At 31.2% G+C, this 16,116-nt stretch overlaps 1 protein-coding gene and 1 pseudogene across 1 annotated transcript; one reads left to right on the plus strand and one right to left on the minus strand.

Moving 5' to 3' along the window:
- Positions 1 to 233: 233 nt before the first annotated feature.
- On the minus strand, positions 234 to 1,936 carry LOC110683964 (annotated as a pseudogene).
- Positions 1,937 to 10,766: 8,830 nt separating this feature from the next.
- Positions 10,767 to 14,244, plus strand: LOC110684232 (glycine-rich cell wall structural protein-like). The gene is made up of 2 exons (XM_021860649.1): positions 10,767 to 11,073; positions 13,429 to 14,244. Exons 1-2 carry the CDS (start codon positions 10,995 to 10,997, stop codon positions 13,800 to 13,802), a joined length of 453 nt encoding a protein of 150 aa, XP_021716341.1. The 5' UTR covers positions 10,767 to 10,994; the 3' UTR covers positions 13,803 to 14,244.
- Positions 14,245 to 16,116: the final 1,872 nt, after the last annotated feature.

A 16,116-nucleotide genomic window follows, 5' to 3' on the forward strand; every position in this document is an offset into this window, starting at 1 on the left:
ACTTTTGAATACAAATGATGTACATAAAAACTTGAACAGAAATTTCGTTCAATTCACACTTATTCATTTTTAAGCATGCCATTGTTAAACACAAATATGTACAAGAGTAGATACCCATTACATACTTTAGGAAAATTTCCCTATACTAAGTACTACCTCCGGTCCAAATTACTCGCAACTTTAAAATATTTTATATCTCACAAATAATACCCCAAATTTACAGGTAATTTGGACCGGAGGTAGTATATAACTTTTATAAACTCTCTCACTAAGTCAAATTTGAATACTCAAGCTTTAATCAAGAGTCTAAAATCAACACACAATTGCTCCAAAGCAATATTATTATTAAACTTAATGGTAAAAACAATTCAACAACATTTGGCCGTTGTTCTTACATATAGTAACGATCAAAGAAATGAAATTGAATGCATTAATTAGTTAATTAATTAGAACGGCGGCAATTTCTTCTAATTTGGCCTTGTGTACCAGTAAGAACACCAATCCTTCCAAGCTTAACCATTGCACGAGGGAATTCAAAGGTGAAGTCCCCGGTCATAGACAGCCTTCTTACAATACTCGCGGTACGTGGGTGGCGTGCTATTTCTTGATCAATTGGTAGTACACCCTTGCCTTGCCTAATTGCTTGGTAGAAAGCCTTGTCTACTTTAAACTCACTTCCTCGAGTTTGGTCCGCGAAAACAAAGTTGTTTGATCCACTTCTAGGACATGTTCTACTTAGAGATGAGAAAGTGGTTGGGTTCATGGTTGGGTCCGAGCCCCTTGATCCTTGGAAATTGTAGAGTCGCTCCATCACAAATGAGCAATGAATTCTTCCTACAGTGTGTCCTCCACCTATAATGTACGATGGGATCGTGCAAGTTAAACTCGGAAAAATATTAATTGTACATATATAGTATATATGTAACATGTAAGTTGATAAATTGATATACATACCTAAAAGAAGTACAAAATCTTGAGTGTTCAAGCCTCTTGTTCTGAATACATCGATGGCGTTTGGAACGGAGATTGATGATGCAGGAAGGTTTGCTTCCGCTTCACTAGCACGTGAAATGACACCATCTCTTCTCCCAACTTCAACGCGATACCATCTTCCTCCAGCCTAAACAAGTTATTATATCCATATTTTGTGTAAGTTACAATATTATACGAAGTACTAATTTTTCTTATCTTAAAAAAAATATTGAATTAGTAAACTTTCTAGTTAAATTATTCATGTACATACCAAGAAAACTGCAACTCTAGTTGCTATGACGATGATATCTGCACAAGAGACGACTCCTGGACAAATTTGCTCCACGCTCTCCTTGCAAGCATCGATAAGATCATAAGGTCCAACACCAATATTTCCGGATGCAACCTTTTCTGAGTCTCTTCCATCCAATAAGATTGACGCGTCACATCCCTAAATCAATCAAATAGTTGATCAGTAAACAATAAATTATACAGTCTAAAAAATGAAGATATATAATATACAAAATTAAGTTTAGAAAGTACGTACCCTGACAAAGCAGTCATGGAATTGCAATCGTAGAAGAGAAGCTACAATTCTATTGTTTCTATCGAAAGCTTGCTTAACAACGTCGAAAATAACATTTTCGACGTTGTTCTTCCCACATTTTCCTATGTAGAATCCAAGCTACAACTGACCATAAGATTGTCCTACAAGGGTCATCAAGAGAAGTGCAACAGCCAGTGTCGCGTTACATGATGAACTCGTCCTAGTAGCCGTAGTTCTAGCCATGTTTCCTTAGTTAAGACTTAAAGAGTAATCAATAAAATTAAGTGGTACGTAGTAAAGTGTATGTTGTTATATTATTTTGTTACTTTGACATACTAGAAGTGTAGGTGTGTATGTACTTATAGGGAAAGTACCAGACAATAAACTTAAGTTAGTTGTTTTTTTGGATGAACGAATTGTTCTTACAGTACAATTGTACAGGATTGATGTAAGAAATCGCGTTCTTCGACCGGGTTTTGTAAGCTCTATAAGATATGATCGATTGAACACAATTCAGCCGACTAGTTCAATTTGGAATATCAAATTCAAATGATAAAAAATTAAGGCTAGTTGTTAATAAAACTTAATTTAACAAAATTAAAGTATATGTTTGTTAGTATAAAATAATTTAATAGTTAGCTCTTCATAATAGATTTATTGATACAAGCATTTATCAAACCTTTAACTTGGATGACATCGTCCTTACTTTTAATATCTAGTAAAAGGGCTCAATTTGGCCACTTGGGAGTTATTGATGCCATTGACTAATACCCTTTCTGCTTAAATATATACTTTGTATATTTTGAAAAATCATTGTAGACTTATTCTAGTAGTAGCTAGGGTTTCTTGGCTTTTAAAAATTAAAATAAGCTAGTTGTACATACTTTATTATGGACTATTTTTAAAATTTTGAGTTTAAATATCTTAATTCTTCTTCACTATCCAATGATTCTATATTGTTGTTTTCTTATTTGTACTAAAAAGTTAATGGTTTATTCGGTACTAAAAAGTTAATATGTACGTATTCATAAAATAAGATTTAACAATTGATGTACATGAGTAGCCAAAAGGTTGCAAAAATTTACACAAGCTAATTAATAACTATGACAAAGTTAGTAATATTTTTATCTTAGTTTTTGGCAAGTGACAATGTAATAGTTCGAAAGGCCTTGTAGAATGACAAGGTTTTTTTAAGTTATGTGATTAATGTGATTAACTTATATTAATCTCCTAATCAACAAATCATAGAAGTACTACGTCATAAATTCATTATATGATAATACTATGAAATTATCATATAGTCCTCTGACTTGATGCTCAATTTAATTGCATAAAGGCGTGTGCTCTCTGATTGATTCTCAATTAGGTTGCTTGTGCCCTTGATATTAAAAAAAAAAAAAAAAAAAAAAAAAAAAAAAAAAAAAAAAGTCAATTTACAAGTATTATTCCGTATTTCTCAAGTTTGACAATGACAACCAACGTTAAGTTAAGAGAGCCTTTATTTATAAAAAAAAAATGTTTGAAAAATATATATTTCCTCTGTTTTTTTAAATTGACATAATTCTATGATCACGCTTGCCAACGCATGTTTTTAACGCTTAATAACTTTAATTATCAACATACATTGTAAAATTATAAAAAGTGGATATAAATAAAATATAGTCTATATAGACGATTCAAACAAGATCCCACATGATTATATTTTATCGTATCTATAAATCACAAAAGCGAGTTAAAGTGTAGTTTGTGAATAGTGTAAAAGCAAGCGGTGTCACTAAAAAAACCGGAGGAAGTTTTATACTACAATATTAATTAATTAATTAATTAAGTTGGACTATTGAATGCATACCTTGGTTGAAGTGATTCAAGCCATTGTTCCATGACTTACCTCCTCAATTCCTCGCATTATTCTATCAGTGTACTGCCATGTTCAGTTGATCTTATTTTCACTTATATTTGAAAAGTCAAATTTAAATAAGATAAATTTTTTTAAAAAAAATAAAGTTTGATGACACTCCGTAAATTATTGTAATTAATTAGTTGATGAACTAAAATAACCTATATTTACTTATAAAATATTTGGACATAGTGATGCTTTTAATAAAGAGGTTAAATATTTAAATTTTGGCCCCTCTAATGTTTTCGGCAATTATTATTAATATAGGATTCACAAACAAAATTCCTATCTATAAAAAAATTTGACACTTATTAAGCCTTAATTTATATCATAAAAAAAGAAAGAGTAAATTTTTAATAATATCTATATATAATAAGGAAAACAATATAAATTGAACAAAAAATAAATAAAGGCATATAATAATAGAAGGACCAAAAATTTAACAAGCAGATTGTGAGCAACTCAACTCGACTCGAAACTTTAACGAGCACGAGTCGAGCAGGTTTTATTTGCTTGAAAATTTAGCGAGCATGAGTCGAGCAGGTTTTATTTGCTTGAAAATTTAGCGAGCACGAGTTGAGCACCCCTCAACTCGTGATCGACTTGCTCGATAAGCACCCCTAGAATCCAGTCATTCTATACAACTTCACCCTCCTTTTTTTTTAAGTACTCCATTGGGGTGTACACAGAGTTCTAGCAAAATAGTAAAATAATATATAAGTGAATATGATTAGGAATAAAAATTTTGGAAAAAGTAGTTGAGAGAAATATAAATGGGATCGCTAGATATAATCGGACCAAATTACCATTTTTTATAAGTTGGGCACTTACGACCTGCTCTGATTTACTGAAACAACTAAACTGAACTAAACTGATTAGAGCGGAATCGAATTGAACTGAACTGATTGGGATTGAGCTGAACTGAATTGAACTGACTGGAGCTGATCTGAACTGAACTACACTAAATAGAGCTGAAATGAATTACTTATGAGAGAAGGAAATTAGAAATTAAACTGAATTGAATTGAACCAAACTAAACTGAAATCAAACTTAATAGAACAGACCCTTAAAGTCTGTTCTGATTTACTGAAAACAACTTAACTGAAATGATTGGAATAGAACTGAACTGAATTGAATTTATTAGGACTTAATTGAATTGAACTGGACTGTTTGGAGCTGAACTGAACTGATTTGAGCTAATTAAACTGAACTAAAATTAAGTTGAACAGAAGAGCACCTTGAAAAGACAAAAAGAAAAAAAAAAGTTGGGAGTGTTATAAAATAGGGAGAAATATAAGAGAGATTGATAGAGAATATATCACTGTATTTCTATTCCATATGATAGGGGTATATATATACATAGAATATTATAAGTAGGGTTTGCTTAGATAAGAATAAACCATAGATTTAGAATATTCTAGAAACCTACAAAGAGGATAATGGATATCCACACAATATTTTCATAACACTCCCCCTTGGATGTCCATTATCGAAGATTGTGCCTCGTTAAAACCTTATTAGGAAAAACCTTGTGGGATAAAAAAACCTAATGAAGGAAAAAGAGTACAACATTCTTCGTAATACGCTCGAAATGCTGACTCGTTAAAAACCTTACCAGGAAAACCCAATACGGGACAAAAACCATGGTTAAGGGAAAAAAAGTGCAGCGCGTAATTTCTCCCCCTGATGAATGTATAGCTTGAGGTCTTCTAATGCAATGAATTCAATATAGTTGAGTGTCTTCACACATGACGCAGAATAATATCATTCCTTGATTTTAATTTCGAGTCTTCCAAATCTTCAAATTTTTACTCAAACAAGTGAGTCTTCATATCACCAAACCTATAACAATAATACATATGTTTGTCCACATTTCATTCAAAATCTCTGTTCAAAGTTGCCTTAACTATTATACTTATGTCTTCTTCTGGAGGTCATGAATAATCGAAATTGAGGATCATTATAATTTGATTAAACATTCCTTAATAATAATATGGCAACCCATGATATTATTAATGTTGATTTTTCAATCTTGTATGAAATAATAATATAGCACATGTAATTATATACATTGATCATGGTTCTTTTGGACCATGATAAAACAGTCTCACGCATAAGTATCTTGTTGATTCTTTAGAATATTTATAATTAACACGATAGTTCTCTTTTATATACAAATAGTAATTCTCATTACTAACACTTATATGCTCAAACTTCAGGTTGAGATGTCAATGATTTAGTCACATAGACTTTTCAAGAATTTGATAGTAATTGCATTATTCAAGAGATAAACTTTGTAGGGCTGGATATTTAAATACGTCGTATATAAGTTCTTCAGGAACTCTTTTTACATGATTCATAACGTGCAATTAAATAAGTGTCATCAATAATTTCATTACAATTATAACACATTGGAATATAAATATCTCTTTCTAATTTTTCATCAAAGTTATAAATATGTCTTACTATATTTTGAAAGAACATTCACATACACCACAGCCATTGTAAGAAATTAATCCATGCAATATGAGATATATAAAGCATGATAACATATTAAACAAATTATATAAGAGTAATGCATCTCTTCCTACATATGCAATAAACCATTAAACTATGAGTCACGTGCTCATGAATATAAGACTCAAAATGATGCAAGACATTGTACAGCGTGGATTTAAAAAATCCATATTTCATTGGACTTTGGGTCCATGATAAACTTATGATCATTATCATTATGTCGACATCAAAATGTACATATATTTCTGATCCCTTACTTATTAGTCCATTCCATTATGCATATGCATATTATTCATCGGTTCCATTATGTACCAGTATTATAAAATTCCTTTAACTTACATTTCGCATGCTATTTTACTATGATATCTTAATACATTTCTCATTGGTACCATCATAACTTTTCTAACATCATAAGCCATCTATTATAATAATTCAGATATCTATACCACTTTAGGGTATTTCATACACTATTGTATTTATATATTATTACACTATTAGTGTCAACTGCACTATCTTGCCAAATATCATATCTATTAAAATATCTTTATTTTGGAACTGATCGTATACAACCTACACTTCAGGTGTAGTGATTCAAGTGCAATTGGCAAGATTTTATCTCAATGTATACACATAATTAATATGACCAAAATGTATCTTCAACGCTATGCAACATGATTCATAACTGAATACAAATCAAATCATAAATGTGCAACATATCTTGATAATATATATACGAAAGTTGGTTTATATATAACTTTTCAAACTACCATTATAGGGATCATAAATTTTTTTTTTTTTCGATTTTCCCAACTTTTGCTATTTCTTCTCCCCCTAAGGTTGTAAAATATCTCTTTTATAGGGGCGTCTAATTCTATACCAACTTAGTATATAAATTTGCATTAAAATTCATTTCGTTGGGAGGATCACAATCAAAATTTATCTCTTCCGGAGAACAATTTCGATGAAGAATCATTTATTCATTAACTTTATATTTCTCTTCTGGAGATCAATGTCAATGGGGAGACATATGTTGTGCAGTTGTACGTTTTTCTTTCTTCTCCTATTTCATATGTGCTGACTTATAATAGCCCCAATCAAAGGAATTGTATACAAGTATAAATCACTTGCTCGTAATTCTAGTAGGTGATGATCTTCTGGATCTTTAAAGACTTAAATAGTGTATTTGGTGAGCTTCTGATCACTTGACAGTTGACAATAATATATAAGTTATTTTGGTGAATTTCTGGTCAGCCATTACTCCTTTATAAAAAAATCAAAACATATTAAATCTTGAAATTTTCATCAATACAAATTATTATAACTCACAATCCAAATATAACTCAATCTTAATGTTACGTCTTGCCATTCAATTCATTTTATATATTTAACATTGAGAAAGCGTCAGCACATTATCAAATGAACTTCAGGTTTCCATTATGGGTAATTATTATTAAACCCGGATGACCTAATTTAATTATCACATCCAATCATTTCTCTAAATTTGAACTCTGGTCAGTTTTCAACACTAGTGATCACTTTATTAAACTTACTATGTGCATGGCCATGAATGTGATGTGATATTAGAACACCAACATGTGTTTCTTTATACAACTGGCAAGACAATTGACTAATTAATATCTAATAATTACTTATATATACTCTGCTGGAGTTTTGACTATAATCTTTAGAACCTATTGATTTATCACGCTTCAGGCATGCTATAGGTTCATCAACAATTGATGTTGTACTCTTAGGACATCAATTTTAAATTAGAGCATTTACAACTAGTATATGATAAATGTCATTTGTTTATATCCATCTTCAGGATGATATCATTTCAAAATATTTAATGAACATGTGGTCACTTCTATTAAATTGAATAAATCGTTGATATTTAAGTTATTGTATGTATCAAACTGACTATCAATCTTTTTTATTATTTATATGCAAGGTTTACATACAATCTCCTCCTAATCCTTGCATATGGGGGTATGGAATGAATCAATCCAACAACCTTTAAAATCCTTGCAACTTTTAAGCCATAAATTCTTTTGCCAATTCTTTTGGCAATATCATGTATCAAGTAACGTGTTCCTTTTAGCAAAAACATGCTTATATAAAATTATACTTAGAACACTTATCATGTTCCTCAAGCCCAATTACATTCATCTTAAAAAAACAAAACCTCTTATATTTATGGGCATAATAAAACATTGATTATGTATAGTTTCTCACAATGTCATGTTTAATTACTTGAACTCATAACACACTTTTTGCTATATATTTAATTAATTAAGGAACTTCAAGTCCATATGTACGAGAATATATACCAATCCATCTACATTTTTCAGAAAGAGAAGGTAAAAATAAGACATGACATAATCAGTTCGAGCTTTAATCAAAACATACCTTATTCGATCCACTCAACTATACTAGCCAAATTAAAATTAATCTTTGGAAACATAAGTAAACATGACATTGTGTTTATAGAATCACGTTAGTATGTAGTGGATATCTAAGAAATATGCTTTAGCTTTGTAGATCATGCACGTTTCTTTGTATTATCCTTAAGGGTTTTGAGCCATTTATATGTTCAAGCTAGTGTGAATACTCTTTATAAATATAAGGAACTTCAGGTCCGCACATCGTATTCAATTTACATTTATTCCAATAATCAAACTTCAAGTAGGTACATAATACTATAATTGAATGAGAAGGTAAAAATATGAAAACCTACTACTTCACGCTTTAATAAAAACATACCTGAATCGATTGAATCAACTATGTTGTCTTGATAAAGCTTAATCAGAAAATAGAAATAAGCACATAAGCAACCAAAATTAACACGTTCACGTTAGTGGAAAACCACATGTTTCATATCATACTTGAAATATAAAAACATAATTCAATACATAAATTATAAATAGTTTCACATGTACCTTAGGCTTACTTCGTACAATTTACAAACATTCAAGGCATTAGACATAGGATTTCACAAACAAATTATATGGGTAAATAATTGCTAAATCAAACCATTCATATTTGCTATGAAGCATAGAGAAATAACCAAACTCATTTACGGATAGGAAAAATAATATCAAAATCTAGCAAATATATGTAATACAAGTTCATGAAAACCATATGTTCATAAAATTAACACCAATAATAATTCTAAATACCCTTTTATATTCAAACTAAACAAAACTCATAGTCAAAACAAAACTACTAATTAGTTATTTTCTGCATCAAATCCAACTATTCCCAAATTGCTCATTGAACGCTAGGAATAATAAAAATACGAAAATTTGGGAAACAATATAAACATATTATGTGAAGGCTTAAAATTAACAATAACAGGATAGTTGAGAATGAACTTTCCTGATATCAAAATCTTTCCCACTATAAAAACCAGCCTTATCGTCAAATTCATGTTGTCAACATCATCTGCTACTCTGCTAGCCTATAAAACGTCAATGTAAAGAAAATAAAGTATAGCAATAATTCAAGATAAACAAACCAATGCAACCAAAAAATAATACGAGAGTTCTTTGTAATTAAATAAAGCGGCACTACCATTAACATTCCAAATTATTAATACCGTGAGACTACTTGTACTAGTCCCAAATTAATTAATGAAGATTGGGAATGATATGACATTCTTGAAACGTGTGATTTCATTATTAAAAGATCAAAACCCATGATCAAGATTAATCTCCTTTTACTTTCTTCCCAAGATGCGACATAACAAGATAATAATTAGAGCTTTGGTGCTGATAACGTGTTATAAAATAGGGAGAAATATAAGAGAGATTGATAGAGAATATATCACTGTATTTCTATTCCATATGATAGGGGTATATATATACATAGAATATTATAAGTAGGGTTTGCTTAGATAAGAATAAACCATAGATTTAGAATATTCTGGAAACATACAAAGAGGATAATGGATATCCACACAATATTTTCATAACAGGGAGTAGATATTCAAAGGGGGTGTTTGGTATGGAACTTTTAAGCCATGGTAACGGATTCAAATAATTCACTCCATTACTACTTGTTTGGTAAGGCTAGAAAGTAACATAAACCGTTACCTAGGTGCAACAAATCCCCCCAGTTTGATTCCACTCGTTGACCCAAGGAAACAAATTCCTTTTCCGGCATTCAATAATGTTAACTTCTCTCATTGACTCTCTCTTCCAAAGCTCTTACTCACCCAATCTCTCTCTTCCGAATTCGATTATTCAAGACTTGTCAAATTTGGGTCAAGTAAATCACTCAACAACTCATCATTCTCACATCTAACCCACCAAAAAAAAAAAATGAATGAGCTTTCATAATGATCAATGATGAATGAGATTTCAATCTAGTGTATTTGAGATTTAATGATCCATAAAAGAAAAAGTGATCTAGTCATCTGATTTTTGATGATTTGAATTATTAAATTAGAGTAATTAAATTGGAGTAAAAAAAAAAGAGTAAGTTGAAGTCTTGAAGCAATTTTGCAGCCTGTGAATGTGAATTGCGATAAATGTCGCCCACTAAATATTAATTTTGTTTTTCCTTTTTTTAAAAAAAATAAATAAATTTGTTTTCCCTTTTTTTATGCCAAAGAAAAGGAAATAGATTGGTTGTAATTGTTTACGTTTTCTTAGTAATACCAAACAACTAGTAAGGGTAACACTACATATTACCCTTTCCACTCCTAATTTGTTTCCATTCCGTTACCAATACTAAGTTGATACCAAACACCCCCTAAATGTGAACACACGGTATGCGGGCCTAACAACTAAAGTTGTAATCCGTATCTTTTAAAGAGGATAAACCCAAAGCCCAAAAAAAGAGAATTCCAAACTTATTTCTCTATATTTCCTTAAAGTTCTTCGCTTCTTCCATTTCTATTTTCTAAAGCAAACTTCTTATTCTCCCCTGCTTCTTTAACACTGCAACACCTGTCCAACCATTTTTATTTTTTATAAAAGGAAAACAAAATATTGGCTTCTATGAAGTTCAGAATCCCGTGTCTTTACTTTTGAGGAGAGAGAAACTGCGAAAAAAAAAATGAAATTATTTTGGGTTTTCTGGGTGGTTTTTCTGCAAATTCAACTCATGCTACTCGCTTCTAATTCTTCTAATCTAGGTAAATTTTTACTGCCATTATTACTAATTTTGTTGTTTTAGTTTCTTATTTTGCAATTTATCATAATCAGTTGTGACATTGATTATAGTTTGTCTTTGATTTTTACAATTACTATATTAGTTTTAATTTTTAATAATGTGATGTGTTCTATGGAGTAGAAAGATGTGTGATGTTATTATTTTAGTTGATGCTAAAAAGATTTTAGGAGTTTTTTAGTTGGCCGTTTTAGTACTTCTTCCGTCCCTAAATTACATTCATTTACTTCTAACATGTATTCCTCATGTAATAGAGAGAGGAATGTAATATAGGGACAGAGGGAGTAGATATGATTATATTAATGGCTTCTTGATTTAATTATTAGAGTAACTTTATACTAAGTGGTTCACATAAAATGTACACGAAATTTTGAGTAAGTGGAAAATTGTGGAGTTGTTACGACAAAGATATGTGAAGTTGAATTTCGTAGGAAGTGGAAAATGTGGAGTTGAATTGGTTGACAAAGATGCACCAAGTTGCACTAAATCATGTCATAAGTATTGGTTGACATTCTTGACAAAGATGCACGAAGTTGCACTAAATCATGTCATAAATCAATCAATCAATCTTCTCAGTGTCGTTTCAATTTTATCTGATTGGAATTGCACTATAGAATTTTTGAATCAAATGTAATTATGTTCGATTTAATGACCAACTATTGTTTTAAAGTTATTGTCAATCAAAAGCAATTAAAGAAAATGCCAGTGTTTTGTGTTCCAAATTTGATTTCAACCACCCTGTTGCCCCACCCGAAAAAGGGGTAAAGTTGTTTATTTTGGTCACTAAATGTGAACTTGATTAAAACATGGGATTCTAATTGGTTTAGTCGTTTAGAGGTGGTTGTTGGCTAATGAAAATTATGTGACATTGAAAATGTAGGTAGGTTGTAGAGCGCAAACTTCGATGTACTACTGGTTATACTTTGTGCATGTTATCAAGGTTATTTCTGTGTCCATGTGCTTGTAATTTGTGAGCACACGAGTCAAATAATGGCTTTGGACCTTTGGTTGTACCTTGTAAGGTGCGACCGGTTTAATTTTACCATGAAGATTTTTTTTATGTAGAGTAGTGTTGTAGACTGTAAGAACATGGAGTGTGCCTTCATATTTATTCATAAAGCTTAGTTTCTAATGTGGGTAACACAAATGAACAAAGAATTTTATCTTTTATCGAGCCATGAGTTTTGAGTTTTGACTTTTGAGTTAGTGTTAGATATGTATGGGCTAAACCAGCTAATTTGCTTAATTGTGTGTGTAAAAACAATTAGTAGGGTATCCTTGGATTATTTTCTGGCTGAATCCAAGAGATTGGAGAACAGGGTTGATAATGTGTTCTTGACCTTGTGATTGATTAGAAGTACACATATAGTGTTAGCCCTTAGAAGTTACTCCGTAGAAGTAAAGCTTGCTTTGGGCTAGTGGATAGACTTCCACTGATGAATTTTGATCGAATAAAACCTATTGACTGCTTATCCCCTCATTAGATTTGAGTGCTGCACTTCTGTCTGACAGTGTAAAACTCGCAGTTGAATCTGGCTAGGAAACCCTAGATACCAAACAAACTGATGAAACTCAGGTGATGACAAGAAGGGTCCTATGTTATTGAAAACTTACGAGGCGATGAACTCATGAACATATGTTACCACATATAGTTGGAACGTGGGCACCATAAGTTATGGACCACAATAATTCATTTTATTTGACAATGAGCCCCATTCCCCCCAACTCGATCAGTTTGATCAGCTGATATCCCAATTCAATTTTCAGTAGAACATTTTGGTAGTGTTACTAATCGAGATTAACTTTGTATGAGGCGGACTCACACAAGATTGTAAAAAGTGCTTTAACACTTTATATGTGCTTCACTCCAGCATCAAATTTCATCAAAATGTATCATCTCGTCCTAAAAAGTAGATAAAGTAGCAAATGTTCTTCTGTTTGTCTGAGGCCCAGAGTAGTTTTTTGTGTGATGAAAGTATCTATTACCACTCTCTTGTACGTTCTTTTCTCATCCCAGTAGAAAAAAGCAAAATTTCTGTGGGGAAGAGTGCACAAGTGAGCTTCTTTGGATGCCCTATTACTCTCTTTCGTAAGGCCATTATGTTTTAAGCGATTTGTAGGAGATACTACTGGGTCATTTAATCAACTTTTGAAATGGGTGTGTAAGGATTTGTAACAGGATAAATTGAAGTTCGTTCTTGGGGGCAAAAGTTGATTTACCAAATATATTGCCGACCCCACTTATGGGATTAAGGCTTTGGTTGACCAATTGATTTTGTTTGTTGTGATGTGTTTGTTTAACTACATTTGTGTCATGCAGATTCGCAAGACCATAATAACATCAAGGAAACTCAGGTATGGTCGGAAGACAGTAGAACGCATATCACCGCAGTTAGCAAGAGAGGTGGAGGTGGTGGTCATGGAGGTGGCGGTCATGGAGGTGGTGGGGGTCATAGTAGTGGAGGCCGTGGTGTTGGCAGTGGTGGTCGTGGTGGTGAAGGGGGAGTTGGCGGTAATGAAGGCCGAGGAAAAGGAGGGATGCTCCCATTCTATGGAGCAGCTGGGGCAGCAGCTGCTGCTGCTAGAAACAGGGGTCACCACCAGCAGAGAGGCTCGAATTGTTCCCCTGCACAGCTTGGGTTAACTCTTCCTTCAACATTATTAGGCCTTGGAATCTTTCTTATTCGATTTTAAGCTTACTAGTAGATGAATATTAGAGTGAGACTTCTTAGTTTTTGGGGATGACGGAATACTCTTAAGAGTCTTGACAATGCCACAACCCTGCTAGACTTCCGATCCATTGCTCTACTGGACTACAAGTGCGTTTCCACCGATTTCACGAGTAGATATTGCCACTTGCAAGTGAAGTGTTTGTTGTTGCACTTGTCTTGGTCTACTATCTGGTCGATCTAGCATAATTGTACAAAATATTACTCCGTATTACGAAGCCTTTAGCTTCTAAATTTTACTCGAGCACAAATCCAAATCTTTTCCAATGTAGTTTGTGTACCATTTGTATGGCACTCAATTAATTGGTTGATATGAGGCATTAGCTCTGTAATGCACTCAATTTTCTAGTATTTTACATATTAGAAAACCTATTGTTTCATAAAATAAATTGTTAGTTTGTTCCAAATATATACTTTTTTTTTTTTTTGAATAGTTCCAAATATATACTTCGTGTATAGACAAAGGAACATTAAATATGAGTATCAATTAATTTTGGTAGATTAAGCAGATTATACGTCCTTCGTATTGAAATATATGCAAAAAATAAATTACTTTGTACGAGTATATTTTTCGAAAGTACTTTTGAAAATCTAACATATAATGAGAGGGTTCGTTACTCCTAAATGCATAAATATATTACCAGATAATCTAATATATATATATATATATATATATATATATATATAAAGAGGAGTTTTTCCCCGAGTTTTTAGAGAGCCACGTAGGATTTAATTTTCTTATCGCGCCATGTAAGATTATAAATTTAAGTTGTAGCCAATTAAATAAGAGATTATTAATTTCTTTTACAGTTAAATAATTCAAATGTCACGTAAGCAAAATTGACGAATAAGATACTAAAGTTTAAATTAATTAAATACAAAATATTATCTTTTGAGATTAGGAATTTTATCTAATATTTTAAAGCTACTATAATAACAAAATCACATAAATATGAAAAATATTTTTTTAAAAAAAAATACTAACAAACCGTGCATCGCACGGGTTTCATCTAGTTATTTATATAAGGCTTTTTCTTCTCCAAAATATGACAACTTAAATATGTATTTTACATAGTTTTAAGAGTAAGAATATTACTTCCCATAACTCCATTTCACATTATTTACAACTTTGGGTAGATAGTACCATACAATCAACGACTAAACAAGTCATACCGTGTCTAAGTTGCCCGTTAAGCTGCCCACTATAAATCCATAACAAATGGACAACTAATTATAATCTTAGTAGCCCATTAAGCAGCCCAATATAAACCCAAAATATAAAATGAGAATTTTTACCTAAACAACGCAAAAGAAATACTGTACGAAGTAAGAAAGTTTGTAATTTCAAAACTAAAGATTCCGAACTTATTAAAGAGTATAGTTTCCTTAATTAGGTTTATTCTTAAGCAAATTCCTAATACTAAGATATTTTTTAAGAAGTATAGAAAATTTATCTTCTACGAATCAATTTCCGCTATAAAAGTAACTCGTTTAACTTGGCTAAAGTTCAGATTTTAGAGAATCCCTTGTTCAAGAAATATCAGAAAAAAAAAAAAAAAAAAAAAAAAAAAAAAAAAAAAAGAGGATGAAATTGTTTTTGGTTTTCTTGCTGCTTATTTTGCACATTATTGCTTCCAATGCCTCTAATTTAGGTAACTCTTTCTAACTATCTCTTCAAGATTCAATCTTTTTAATGCATGATTGTGTTATACTAAGTACTCCTTTCGTCCTATATTTAATTCATTATTCCGCATTTGTACTAAACATGGATTTGTTATGGTTTTGATAAAGTAGAACTTCAAGAATATGTTGAGAGAAACATGCATGAACATACATGTTGATATTAATTCTATTATGTTGTTTGATGAAATTATTTCATTAGATCGTATTATTATGTCGTAATAAAGATGCTCAATGATTTTCGTTATTAAAAAAATAATAATAATAATAATAAATAAAAAAAAAAAAAAAAAAAACTAAATGATGAGATAAACAAATTATATAAATATTCTTTGGATTTTGTAGTGTAGTTTATGATTAAAAGTGTTGTATTAGTTTGTTTAAAAAAAAAGTGTTGTATTAGTAAATAGTAATGTAGTGTACTTTTATATCAACCACGATTTGATGTGTGGATGATGATCTGATCAAGGTTTATATAATTAGCATTATAAATTAATGAACTTTTTACTAATTAAAAGCAAGTTAAAGCTTAAAAACATTTGTTGTCACACAGATTTGCAAGAACATAATGATAATGATAAGGAAACTGATGCATTGTC

This window comes from Chenopodium quinoa, unplaced genomic scaffold (assembly GCF_001683475.1).
Source record: "Chenopodium quinoa cultivar QQ74 unplaced genomic scaffold, ASM168347v1, whole genome shotgun sequence".
NCBI classification, from domain to species: Eukaryota; Viridiplantae; Streptophyta; class Magnoliopsida; order Caryophyllales; family Amaranthaceae; genus Chenopodium; species Chenopodium quinoa.